This window comes from Colossoma macropomum, unplaced genomic scaffold, assembly GCF_904425465.1.
Source record: "Colossoma macropomum unplaced genomic scaffold, Colossoma_macropomum, whole genome shotgun sequence".
Taxonomy (NCBI): Eukaryota; Metazoa; Chordata; class Actinopteri; order Characiformes; family Serrasalmidae; genus Colossoma; species Colossoma macropomum.
In genome coordinates, this window is record NW_023494791.1 from 25701405 (window position 1) to 25716289 (window position 14885).

Genomic DNA, 14885 nt, shown 5'->3' on the forward strand with positions numbered 1-14885 from the left:
AAACCGCAATTACGCCTAGCATTATGAGGTTAGTTGCTGCAGTGATCAGTCAATACAGGTGATTAACTGTCAACGTCACTGATTATGGAAAAAGGTCTATGTAATCATAGAAATACTTGTGTCATTATCAAAGTGGAAAATCGAGTGATAATAGTTTGTACTCACCAGCCACAATCACGGTGACTTCCTGCTTTCTCTGACCTGCCTTGTTTTGGGCCACACAGGTGTATGCACCCGAGTCTCCACCTTCAGTGGGGTTAAAGATCAGGTCCAGACCCTGCTGATGCACTCGTCCCTCAGAGGGCACTCTCTCACCTCCCGACTCCCACCACACCTCTGGCAATGGACGGCCCCGCGGCGGCTCACATGTCACCCTCTCCACACGGTTAGGAGAGAAAAACTTGGATAGCCTGCCCCCCATCTCTTCTATCTCTACAGGAGGACAGAAAGAAGGAGGAGAAAGGGTGGAAGAAAGATAGGAAAAGAGTGAAAAATCAAAAGAGAAGCAAGGATACAGACATGTGATGGCACTTCAACCCACCAAAGCAGATTTACAAACAATGCTTTGTATATATATATATATATATATATATATATATATATATATATATATATATATATATATATAAAACTGTAGTTGCAAAATGTCACCCCTAAATACGTTATTAATTCTGGTATGGAATAATTCAATTTGACAAACAGAAAGATTAGACAGGGATTAGGTAAATTAGTGCAGTTTAAATGGCTCTGAGTGGGCACTACAGACTTCTCATGAAGTGCACTCTTCAGCCTGTTAGTGGTGGGCTTACTGCACTAACATGTTCAGGGAGCACTTACAGAGTCAGTAAATGTGGCAGAGCTCTGTTAGCAGGATGCTGTGTGTAAACAGGCAATAAAAAAATCGGATTGTTTTTGCCAGAAAATCCCAACTCATGTTCAGCACTGCCTGAAGTTTGTAAGTTTAAAGGAATACTCTAGTGTTTCTCAACCTAATCTCAAATCTGCCACATCTGTAGCATCTGGTCGATTACCACAGACAATAATTTTGATGAATTTCTTTTCTTTTACTAAGTACATGTCAACCGTGTGCTACTGATGTGGCAGATATAATTTAGGTTGAAAGATTCTGGAATTCTCTTTAAAGCAATAAACAGCACAAAAATCCAGCACTGATATAACAAATAAACTTGTAGCATAAGACTTCATCTCAAAGACATACTGATCTGGAGGTGGGATGAGCTGACAGCTCTTCAGCTGTTCATGACTGAGATGAAAATCGTAGTGAAAAAAAGGGCAGACGCATAGCGTTTTCTGGGTTTGTTTTTTGTGCAATTACTGGCACTTCTGGGCCAAAATAAATGAATAAATAAATAATATTAAAAACTTTTCATTGTGGTGACATATTGGACATGTATCTGATCTAGGACCATAAGTGAAAGTGACTGAAATCTTTGTCAAATTTAGGCAACATATTGGATTTATGCCCTTTCAACACTGCACTGCAAACACAGCTGTACAGAAGCACATGTGGGATGATGGGAGAAGTCTGTGTGTGCTTGCAGGGGGAGTGAAAACTGTGTGAAAAAGTGCATTTGTGAAGCGGGGGGTGCAGAGAGTGTGAGCAGTGCGTGATTGAGGAAATGTGTGGGAGAGTGTGTGTTGAGAGGCTCAGTGAGAACACTGTAGCTGAAGCAGATGCCAATAAAGCACTTAGCACATCAACAAAGACAGAGATTCTCTGTTCGTGAAAGGAGCTGTGTGTGTATGTGTGCATGTGTGTGTGTGAGAGAATGTGTTTGTGCTCTTACCTGCAATGTGCAAAGTAGCATCTGCATGCACCTGCTTATCAGCTCCATAACGAGCCAGACACCTGTACCGCCCTGTGCTCCGATTCTTCACCTGAGTGATCCGCAGAGTGCCGTTATTATACACCATCACCCTGTAACACACAAACACACACACAAATAAACGTACTGTCAACTCACAATATTACTTATTAACATATGCATAGCTGCATGACAGAATAGACTTGACAGATTACATGACAGAGCTTGTATCTTTTGAAATTAGAGAGTCAGGGAGGGACAAAGAGAGAGAGGGAGAGAGAGACGGAGAGAAACAGTGAGAGAAAACCAGGGAGAGACAGAAAGAGAGAGAGAGAGAGAGAGGAGAGAGAGAGAGAGAGAGAGAGAGAGAGAGAGAGAGAGAAAATGTGTGTGTTTTTTGGGTGATTAATAATAGCTAAATATTTCCCAAAAGACTTTTATGAACTAATAATAAATTCATTAGCTCATTCATCTCTGCAGGATAAAAGAAAGGAAAAAGGAAAGATAACAAAAGAAAAGATAAAATAAAGATAAAAAAGATAAAGGAAGAACAATGGCAACAAGAAAAAGAAAGAAAGTAAGAAAGAAAGAAAGAAAGAAAGAAAGACAAACAAATGCAGAAAAAGGAAAGACAGAACGAATAAAGGACAGAAAGAAAGAAAGAAAGAAAGAAAGAAAGAAAGAAAGAATAAAGGAAAGAAAGAAAGAAAGAAAGAAAGAAAGAAAGAAAGAAAGAAAGTTAAGTAATAGCTAAGTTTCTATCTGTGATTCTGTGCCAGAGTGTTGTAAGAGAAGTGCATCAAGCAGATGAGAGAGAGTGAAAGATGCACAGAGAAGGTGAGATGGAGGTAAGAAGGAGGCAGACAGGAGAGAGAGAGCTGGAGAGACGCAGAGAGATGTGTGAAAGCTCAGTGCAGGACTCAAAAGAATTCTGAAAATCTTCATGTTTACCGCAGAGTTGGTGCTTTAAAGCAGAACTTTTACAGGCGCACCCGTCGTTTCTGTTTGTACTACCTGTGCGATAACACCTTCACTTATTCTTTAATCCTCTCCGCTCCAAGCAACCTCCAAAACCCCTCTCCACAAATATGCAGCTGCAGTTCCAAAAGCAACAGAAAAATCTGAATCAAATTATCCTAATACATTCCCTCATGAGCTGCCCTGCACCAGCACTTAAAATACAGAGCTGAAACTGTGAGAAACAGTCAATTCATACAGAACTACACCATGAACGCACTAATACTGCTGTAGACAGAATAAACACAGACATATACACTCTCACACTTCAATATGTTCTCCTTAAGACCTTTAGAGCAAAGCATCTGACTGCTACAATAGAAGAGAAGAGAAGAGAATAGAACAGAACAAGGAGAAGAATAGAAACGAGAAGAGAAGAGGTAAAGAAGAGAAGAGGAAAAATGAGGCGAGTAGAGAAGAGAAGAGAAGCTGACCGTGTCTTGTTGACCACTGGCTCATCCTCATGGAGCCACTCTATGACAGGTGGAGGTTTGGCTGAGAACTGACAATGAAACACAGCCTCTTCATTCCTAAACACCACCTGATCCTCTGGAGCCAAAATCAGCCGAGGAATTGTCTTATCTGAAAAAGAGAGGAGAGAGAGGAGAGAGAAAGGAGAGAGAGAGAGAGAGAGAGAGAGAGAGAGAGATAACTAAAAGCAGTAGACATGAGATGTAACCAAAGCAATTGATGGAATCGTCTATTTAAGAAACATTAACTAACACACACACACACACACACACGCACGCACACACAGCTTTAATAAAGAATGTCGTATGGTGGATGAAAAGATAAAATGAACAGCAAATAAAAAAGTTGCAAATGCATAAAACACATTAAAATGACTACATCAGCGCTACATTTTACAAATGGGCTGCAAATTCAGAAATGCTGCAGAGTCAGTCACAACACAACGGAACAGAGCCATTCAAACTTTTAAACTCTACGCAGCATAAACAATAAAAGTGAGCTAAATTAACTAACATCACTGTATCTATCTTCATAGAAATTGCTGTACAGTGTATGACTGCAGTACAGGTATGACATGTCAGTAGCTAAACTAGCCAGCCAAGTTAACCATGAACTTACTGTAATGAGAGTCTCTGTGGTCTTATTAACTTCTGTGCCCATCACACATATTCCATCCCCCTTTAAGTCTTCCAGAAACACTTCCTTTGTGTTGTGGCTCCCTGCTGTTTTGTTGTGATGTTTCTGAAGTTGTGTGTTCTGTATTTGCAGAGGGTTGTGAAACGTAGCTCAGATGTCGTCATGTTAATGAAAGTGTTCTCTGTATTTGTATCGCATTTATGAGTTTGCAACATGACTCTAATTGCACTGTACATAGGGTCTTGTAGGCCACCATACTGATGACTGCAGTGAGGTGTCCATCTGTGGTCAGACAGGGTCATCACTCACCTTCACCTGACCAAACCAAGCCACAGCACAGAAGTGCTGAAAAATCAAACACGCAGACGCACACAGACGCACACAGACACAGCACACAGACACAGACGCACACAGACGCACACAGACGCACACACACAGACACAGACACAAGCACAAGCACAAGCAAACAAATATATGTGTTTGGATATAAGAATGACTTGCATTAATGTACAGGAATGTGTAATTCTGCCAACTACGCAGAAAGAGATCACTGAGAAACCTGTTTTTTCACTCTGCTCTTTTTTCACTCTTTTTTTCCATGACTGTTGCTTTTCTCTCTCTTTTTCAAGCTTTCTGTGCCCTTAAGCCCCCGTTTCTGTTCTGTTCTTTTGCTGCAGGTGTGTGTGCATAAAGAAGAGGTGACAGAGGTGCTGTGTTACTGTTTACTTTCTGCTGTGCTGATCCACACAGAGAACCTGATACAGCTACCTACACACACACACACACACACACACAGGCACTCAGCCATTCAAACACTCACATTCACTATCCTGATCAGACACACACACACGTTCTAAAGTGTGTACATGCGTGTGTATACTCTAAAGCCTGCAGTATTTGATTTACCATGCTCTTTATCTCTTTCTATCTCTAATCTCTCCCATTTACCTGAGCACTAGTCCACTGCTCCAGTAATGAGCACCATAAGCAATACACACACACGAAGAGCTGTAAGGGGTATAAAAATACATTGATGCACTGATCTGACTGCATCAATTTTGGAATCTTTTATTCCTTTTAACAATATTCAATAAAGTATGCATTCATTTTTTGAAATGTAAAAATCTAAATAGTTTTTATTAGTAATAGTAACAGCACTTCTTGAAAATAAATGTGCAGAGAACAACAATGAAAAAACAGTATTGTTTTTATTGCCTATAGTCCACTAATGTGTAAACAGTGCCTCCTTTCACATCTCTGCACTAATTTTTTTTGGATAATTTGGAATTAATCAAAACAAACTGTGGTGAAATTTGAAATTTCATGATCTAATGAATTCTTTTATAAATAATCATTAAAAAGCTGCTGATGAAATGGGACAAGGCCCTGAAAACAGACTACAGAAAAACATCACAAAATCCTTCTAAGTGTGTGTGTGTGTGTGTGTGTTTGTGTGTGTGTGTGTGTGTGTGCGCGCGTGTGTGTTGAACAGTGAATAGTGAGATACAGGAATGTAGGGAATGCTGGGCATATAAACGGAAAGGGAAATTCATTAACCCACATAAACACAGCTTCCCACTCAGACCTCACAAGACACATACATCCCACACACCAACAACATCCCACTGAAATCTGAAACACATATAAACAGACATTGCTAGAAATACAAGTAAGCATACAGGACTGTGCAAAAGTCAGAGACCACCCTTATTTCTTTTCCAGTAAAAAAGGCCATAAAATACAAGTCATTCTTTTGTCAGTGTAAAGAAAAAACAGAAATCATATTTAATAGAAAATTATACAGTCTCAAGTCTCAACAAGTAAACACAACAGGTTTTTCAGTATTTACTGTGTCCATTTCTTTACCTTTATTAGAGCTTTCATTCTTTTCAGGACACATGCTGTCAGTTTTTCTAAGAAATCTGCAGGGATATTTATCCACACCTCCAAAGTTCAGTCTTAGATGATGGTTGTATTTTCTGCTCCTCACAATCCAAGCAATTCAAAACACATTCAGTGATGCTGAGGTCTGGACTCTTGATTTGCAAATGTTCTTTTTTGTCTATTTCCTTTTCTCAGTAACAGCTTCTTCAAAGCAACACATCCTTTCAGACTCACTGTTTTGTTTTGTCTTCTCACCGTGGAAGGATGGGCAGAAAACCTGTGGGTTTTTCAGATATGAAGCGAGAGCAGAGCTTGATGTTCTCCTGTCGCCCAAAGATGAAAGCATAGGGTACTGTTTTGTGACTGTTGGTCACAGTGCTGGTGGTCTAGCAGGTCTTGCAGGGTTGTTATGAGTCACATTTTCTGTATATTTTAATAATTTTCTGAATTCCAGTTTTGGAAGCTCATGTTTTTCCAGGTATTTTCCCTTTTCTTTCCCCTTCCTTATGCAAGTGGATGATCTTATATCTAATCTCCTCACAAACTTCTCCTGAAAAATGAATCACTTACTTGAATGACGTAAATGAAGGGTGGTCTCTGATTTCTGCGTACTGTATGCTCCCTATATAACCTAGATAAACAGCTTAGAATCTGATCTCCTAGCCATACCCACACACACACACACACACACACACACACAGCTCTACCTATAATGCTGAGGCTGAAGTTGGAGCTGCTGCAGACTTGTCCTGCTCCGTTACGTGCGCAGCAGCTGTAGATGCCTGAGTCTTCAGGGACTGGATTTTTCACAGTGAAGGTTCTCTCTTTAACGGACAGTGCTGCTCCATCTTTGAACCACTTACTGTTTGGCCTGCAGGGGTACAACAGGGCATTCATCACACCTTATTGCTAACAATTAATCCCTCAAAACCTTCAGGGAACCCCTTAAAGGACCATTACATGGGTCCACACTTCAATTCCTCACTCTCATAACTTAATAACTTACATAACGTCTTCATAGCGCAACCAAATAACTCAAAGTAGTTACTTATAAAAAGCTTCATATTAATAACTGAATAATAATCATAGAGTTCTGGAGGTTAAATTCACTCTCAAATAATAAAATGACAAATTAATTCACTTATGCTGACTTTTTTTATGTGGTAATACAAGGCATTTTGTGAAAGCACTCAAAACAAGTTTCCCTGAAGAATAATATGCTAATATATTCTCATTACATGATGTAACTGTTGCAGTTGTTTGTCTGTTATTGCAGACTTGCAGGCAGAAATTAAGATAAAGTGCCGAAGACAGAGAGATAAAGAGATATTACTGGCTCACCTTGGGTGTCCATCAATCTGGCACTGTAAGATGATCAGCTCAGCATCATCTATCTCCTGTTTGGAGGCGGGTTCTTTCAGAATGACCGGCCCACTTTCCAACCCTGAAGAGAGACACAGCACATTAGTAATGTGTCGCACCTTAAAATACAAATGAATCCGGCCGTACATCTGCCTTTCCATCGTCTACTTATAAATAAACAGGAATGATCCAGTACCTGTCTCTGAGCTGGGGGTGCAAAGCATAGATCTATTCTATAGAGTCAGATTCTAACTTAACACAGGTTCAGAGACAACAGTACAAGCTCAGGAATAAAGGAAATCTCAGGAAACCACAAACACTCTTGCCAGACTGAGATGCCCTTATAAAGTAGACCCATAAAAATAAAGGTTCCCAAATGGTTCTCAGCTTGGATGTATGGTTCTAGGGGGGGAAAAAAAAACCTAACTTGTATATAACCTTGCTATTATGTGGAGGTTTTTTACATTTTAAAAAGGTTCCTCACACTTGCAAATCTCATTTACAAACAAGATATTCAAAAAAACATTAATCAAAAGGTTCTTTAGGGAACCAAAATTGGTTCTTCTATAGCATCACTCCAAAGAACTCTTTTTGGCACATTTATTTTTAAGTATGTAAGCATACAATACAGCATCACCTGATGCTAGTTTAAATATATAAAAATTGTAAAGTGTAAACTTAAAAGTAATGAAAGTTAGTACAGAATTGTCCTCCAAGTTGCAGTACTGAGAAAGTTTTGATTTTTTGATACATTGTGCCTTTTTAATACACACAGCAGTTAATGAGTACAGCTTGTTTTATAATTGATATAAAAAAACACAAAAATGAGATCTTAGATGATTTTATAAGAAAGAGTGAGAACCTCTTGAGCAAAAGAATAGAGAACAGAGTTTTAGTTTTTTTGACACCTTTATCTTTAGGAACAGCAAAAAACACCAGAGATAAGAATCTACTTGAATTCACAAATTTGACCCGGAATCTGTTTTTGCTGTCCAAATCAAGTAAACAGTTACAAAACAGTGAATATTGGGACAGAGTCTGGAATACTGGAAAAGTAGATGAAAAGGGAGAAGAAGACTGCTGCATCTTTGCAATCATAGACATTGCTACTCCTGCTTTTCCCCTTTTTCTGTATGTTATACTACTAAGTCTCATTCTCTGCTGTTATTGTTTGCTATCCAGTGTCGACCAGAGGAGGATGGGTTCCCCTTTTGAGTCTTGGTTCCTCTCAAGGTTTCTCCCTCTTGCTCTTACAGAGTTTTTCCTTGCCACTGTCACCACTGGCGTGCTCACGGGGGCTTGGACCCTGACTTTTCTGTAAAGCTGCTTTGTGACAACACCTGTTGTAAAAAGCGCTATATTAATAAACTTTGACCTGACTTGACTTAAAGAGAAGAAGCTGCAGATAATATAAAGGTGGTTGGTTGGGGGGTTGGGGGGCATGGGTACAGAAGAGTAGGGAAGAGTCACTTGTGCTGAGAAAAGCAGCTGGCTTAACAACTAACTTCACTGCTTTTTATTTGTATCAACATTACATGATTATTGTCCGAATCTCTTTATTATTAGGAGACATATGACATTATTATTCCTCTTAGTAATATAGTTTGTTTTAATGTTTTAACATTGACATAAAACCATTGACTAATCTAACCCTAACCATAAAAAGGACACACTTCTGCACACTTTAATGTGTTTGTTTACCAAATGTAACATATTGGGAACAGAGAAAATATACAAAATGTGGCTCTGCAAAAGTTTTCATATTTTAAATCAACAAAACATGTAATCTGAGAGTATTCAAAATACGCATCCGACCATAGGTATACTTTGTTCACATAGTTTTACGTTTAAGTTGCTGCATGTCGCTCTTGCCTCCTGATGTTAGTCCCCTCCACATATAAGACCAAATCGACACCCCTTGGCAGAATGAAGTGTAGGAGAACAGAGGGTGAGTCGAGAGCTGTGTGTGTTTGTATGTGTGTATCTGTGTCAAGATTTAAACATGCAAACTCCATTAACTCCAGGAAGAGGAGCTGCAGAGAGCTAAGCCATTCCAATGTGTGTAGCTCACTAAGAGATTTATGAATCTTCAGAGATTCCTGCCTTCTGCAGTTTACTGGTAAAATGATTTGTGGCATTTTTAATGAAAAGGAATATGTTTTACAGATGATCACAAAGAATAAACATAAGACAGCTTTTTACTTCATACATTCTGCTTTGTATATATATAGTATCATGTCAATGCACTGAAATGCTTAAGCAAGTGGACAGGGATTGCGTGCAAACACGTCTCCATCCTCCATCGTCTGCTGTAAAGCGCAGGGCTGCGAGGCAGAGGTCATTACCGTGTGCATCTGTTTAGCCAATCTCCTTGTTTGTTTGGCCTGTTCGTAATTGCATGTGTGTATATGTGTGCGTGTGTTCTAGTGTCCTAGCTGGAGGGTTAAGTCCAGTGTGAACACTTGAGCTCTACTCTCCATGCCGTTGGGCTGTGCAGTAAAGCTGCTCCTACACCAATATGTTTTTATTGCCCATAAAATATGCAAAGAATGAGCTACATTGAAGAAGCCGGGGGAGAGAGAGCGAATGTGTTTGTTTTCATAGATTTGCAGGGCATGGCATTTTACAAATACGACATGTTTCAAAGGGTAAAACCATTTCTCGGTTACTGAGGTTATGATTAGGGTTAGACTTAGGAAATATTGCATATTTGTATTTATATGTTGTTGCTGTCATAACACCTTGTAACTATTATTATATTATTATTATTATTATTATTATTATTTGTGCTTTTTATTTACACCAGCTGTCTTTCAAATTCTGTGAACAATTCATGATGAATGGACCAATAGAAATATTCCAAAATTACTCTGAATTAAATGCTGTAATATTTAAAATCAATGCAAGAAAAAAAGGAAAGAAAAAAACAAATAAACACACACAGTTATTTGTGGTTGATACACTGTTAATGGTTAATCACATGGTTTCTCAATGCTGCTATTTAATTTATTTGATATGCAAAGAATACTATCTAACAGAACCAAAAACTATCCTTTTGATTTCACACTTCAGTAGGCTTTTATTAAAAATAAGCTTTGATTAAACAAGTCAATAATAGAGCTTAACATTCTCAATTCTGTTCTAATTAAAAATACTGCAGTGCAGATTCTCCTATAAAGGTACCTATGAGTTTTTGTTACCACACACACACACACACACACACACTTTCTACTTTCTAAGCCGCTTATCCTTCAGGGGTCATGTATATATATATAGATTAATGCACAATTACCATTTGCTGATTCTAATATATGGAAAATGAAAATACAATGAAAAGGCACATTTTATATGATACGTGGTTTTTCAATATGTTAAACTAAGCAACTAAACAGAAATTGTGCACTACAATTTGCAGTGATTAAAAAATCCAGGACAGGAACATAGATTCAAGGTACAAATTTGTAGACTTCTGATATATAATCCTTATGGAACACATATGTAATGTGTATAATATGTCCTGATATTGTATAAAAACAAATCTTTGAGTGTGTGCATGTGTGTGTGTGTGTATATGCGTGTGGAGTGATGAGACACAAGTAAGGTCACAGGGGGCGCCAGAGTGAGTTCTGTCAAATTGCATTAACTCAGAGGCAGGTCTGGCCAGCGAGCCCCAGGGGATTATGGGTAACTGCAGCGTAGCCTGCACTGCCCTGCTCTCGACTGCAGAATGAGGGATGCGCTGCTGCTGTTTGGAGCCGAGCCTGACAGGCCTCAACCTAGAAATGCCCTGGGTCGCCTTTCTTTCTTTAATCTTTCTCTCAGAGTGTGATAAGAGTGTATGAGAATCTGGCACTGAGGCTATAGTGTACACACACACACACACACTCACTCACTCACTCTAGAGCCAAGTCATTAGGAGTGGTGAGACAGTGGGAGGGAAGATGCCTGTCTGTTCCCCAGAGGAATCACAGGAGAGAGAGAGAGAGAGAGAGATAGACATAGAGATAGAGAGAGAGATAGAGATAGAGATAGAGAGAGAGAGAGAGAGAGAGAGAGAGAGAGAGAGAGAGAAGAACGCCAAATACAGTTTCAGCTTAAATGCCAAACTCGTCCATATGCAGTATCCACTCAAACAGTTCTTATCTTCCATATGCAAATCAGATCCACCTCCACAGCTGCAGAGGTGTTTTTGCCGTGTTTCTGCCCCTTCAGCTGAATCATCTCCTCACAATAAGTGCCTGCTTTCCCATTACACACTCATAACTCAAACTCATAACAGCCTGCCTCTTATCAGTCCTGCAGCATTACCTTGCCTGGTCCTGCTTTCTGCTTATAGAGATTAATGGACACCCACTGACACTGCTGTATGAACGCCATCTTCACTGTGTGTATGTGTTACTATGGTGATTAGTTTCACCTGTAATCTTGGACTGAATAATGGTTTAATCAAAGCCTGGAGGTTGACGCAGTGGAACAACAAAGCAGAGAAGAGAAGAGAAGAGAAGAGAAGAGAGAAAGGAGAAGAAAAAGGGACAAGAGACAAGACAGAGAGGAGAAGAAGTAAACGGAGAAGAGAAGAAGAAAAGGAAGAGAAGAGAAGAGAAAAAGACAAAAGAGAAAAGAGAAGAAAAAGGAGGAGGTGAGACAAACAGAGAAGAGAACGGGAGAAGTGAAGAGAAAAATAAGAAGAAATGAGACAAATAAGAGAAGAGGAAAAAGGAGAAGAAGAAAAAAGAGAAGAGACAAGAAACAGAAAAGAGAGGAGAAGAGAAAATGAGAAGCGAAGAAAAAAGGGAGAAGAGATAAGACAGCGTAGAGGAGAAGAACAAAACTGAGAAGAGAAGAGAAGAGAATGGTGAGGTGAGACAAACAGAAGAGAACAGGAGAAGAGAAGAGAACAGGAGAAGAGAAGAGAAGAGAAGAGAAGAGAGATCAGTGACTGAAGCCTACTGCAGATTGATCTGACATCCCAGGTTGTGTAATTTAATTAGAAACTTGTGAACAATGGTGTCAGTGAATGAGGGGCATTGAATGGGAAAGACCGCTGAAACGGGTCTGCTATTGTTCAGAGGAAAGCCTGGCATGTCAGAGCTAACTGAGTGTGACAGAATCAGGGGAGAGAGAGAAAGAGGGAGAGACAGAGGTTGAGATAGATAGAGAAGAGAGATACAAGAGAGTGAGAGGGGGAGAGAGAGTGAGAGAGGGAGAGAGGGAGATTGAGAAATAGAAAGCTGAAGAGTGAGCTGAGAGAATGCATTATAAGTGATGCTGTCAGATCACTAAAGATAAAGATGCTAGAGTATTATGGGATTATGCAAATGAAGCAGAGCAATCCTTTGACAGAGAAGAGAGAGTTTGTAGGTTTTTTGGGTGGGCAGCTCTTCCAGGCTATTGGGTGACACTGAGTATGCTTAGTCACTATGACAACTTCAGTTAGGACTGAAATTAGGACAGTAACTATTACAGAATGACAGTGTCTAACTTCATTATCTTATCCTAACTCCAGATAAATAAACAGAAGCATCCTAATAAAGTTTGCCAAATACTGTCCTAACTTTAGCATTAATTCTGTTCTAAACTTCGAAGTTCACTATAATCAGTATAATGGTGTAAAATTTATTTAGAACGCAAAATAACTTTTTTTTGTTTTTCTAATTTGAGAAGCTGTTCCACTTCGCATTTTGCCATTATGTTTAAGAAACCTCAAGGCAAAATGAAAAGCGTACTACTCAGGAGAATGGCTGCCCATGTGTTTGTGCAAAGTGACAGCAGCGCTAAATGTTAAAGCAATAAGCATTAAGAGCCTGTGTGGTTTTATCGTGGTTCAATGAGGATGACATACACACACACACACACACACACACACACACACACAGACACACACAAGAGACACACAGACACACACAGAGACACAGACACACAAACACACAAAACGTGAATTAAACCCTCTACCCAAATCACAGTAATGAAGACCTGAGTGGCTTAATGCTTTTATAAAATAATGACAAAAAATATATTATACAGGATAATACATAAAATGGTCAAAACACTTCAAATTCTTTGATTCAATATTCATTTCAATCAAAAAAGTTTTATTACAATAGTACAATTGGAGTATTTTACAATCTGTTTAAAAGCAGCTCAACCACACAGATCTGTGGTATGATGAACTTGAACCACACTACCCATAATTCTGTGTTACTCTGAATTTCTACAGCAGTTCTGGTGTAAACAAATGGTCTGAGATCTCATCACTGCTAAAGAGGACCAGAAAAAGAATCAACTGCCCTTTAAAGTTTGCTTACACTGAACACAAAAGCACTGAGGTCATTTGCAGCTGGTTCCCTTTTTGCCTCACTTTAACAGAGCTGAGTTTACTTCATTAAAAAGAACTATATGTGAAAACACCTTATAAAGAAGAGAGTTACAAAGCCTCTTCACTTCACAAGCTGGTGGTCTCCTATAAACAGAAGGGGTATGCACACTGTTTATATGGAATAGGAGAGCATTGTTCCACACAGATAGAGCTGAACTGAAGACACTGTGTGTGTAGCCCACTCATCCCACTACAGCCTTCCTGCAATGTGTTTAGTTACATGTCTGATAACGAAGAAGTATTATCAGATACTCAAGGGGATTTCTACAAATAAAAACTCCAGACATCCATTATATACCTGCATTTGTATTAAATTACCCATAAAAACCCCAGATGGAGAGTATGAGGCTCCTTCAGACAAATTCCCCTTTACTGGGAGACATACACATACCACACACACACTATCAAACACTGCACTCAAACACTCGCGGTCTGCACACTGGGAAACACTCTTAATAACCTCCATAAGAAAGAATGTCCACCATTTGTTGGCTTCACTGGTGTGTGAGATTAGTATGCGCAGTGTGAGCGAGACCGGCTTAATTGAAGCCTGTTGGATCAATAGGATGTAAATAGAAAAGGCCGTCTAGAGGTCCCAGCTAGCGCTTAGCATGCTGTGGGGAAGCTTAGCTTAGCATATACTACAAATGGCTGCTTAGCAGCACTTTCCAATGTCTCTTTTATTAGGGTGAATGTTCACTAACCTGGAGGTAAATATAAATGAAGTAAACATGTTTTGATTTTTTGACGCTTTTAGATTTTTTCCCTTCCTTGTATTATACTGACACCGTGGGTATTTCTGTCAAGACTTGTCGGTGCTAATTGCGACCCACTCACTTAACCTCAATATGTCAGTATCACTTGAAAACATAAGTGTTTCATTCATGAATGCATTTATTCAGCTTTTGGATTTGACTGCTTTAAGCACACATGTAGACATGAGCTTGTTCAAGCAAGCCTTTGGGTTTCTCTCTGTGGTAATCCTATTTGCTGCAATATTAGCTAAAAAGTGACACATTGCTAACTTTATGGCTTTTGGTACTCGGTGCTGTGCTCTAGCATCATGTTCTAGTGCAGATATAATCAGCTTCTTACATGTATTTTGTAGGAAGATGCTAGCATGCTAACATGCTTGCTGTGGCATGACTTGCCTACAGTCATATGCAGACGTATGGGGCACCCCAGGTCAAATTACATGTTTTGTTGATTTTCTAAGTGAAAGTAATTTAAGACCTCCTCTATAGCAGGGAGTCTTAACCTCAGAGTTTCACGACCCCCTACTATGTATGGCGGCATTTTGGGCCACTGTTAAA

At 39.3% G+C, this 14885-nt stretch overlaps 1 protein-coding gene across 1 annotated transcript in view; it reads right to left on the reverse strand.

Moving 5' to 3' along the window:
* The window catches only part of ptk7b (protein tyrosine kinase 7b), a 119105-nt gene that overhangs the window by 14309 nt on the left and 89911 nt on the right, over positions 1-14885 (reverse strand). The window contains exons 3-7 of the mRNA XM_036574598.1: positions 7176-7278; positions 6542-6705; positions 3278-3425; positions 1809-1939; positions 166-432 (exon numbers count right to left, since the gene is read on the reverse strand). Coding sequence (XP_036430491.1) covers positions 166-432; positions 1809-1939; positions 3278-3425; positions 6542-6705; positions 7176-7278 — 813 coding nt within the window. The remainder of the gene's footprint in view (positions 1-165; positions 433-1808; positions 1940-3277; positions 3426-6541; positions 6706-7175; positions 7279-14885) is intronic.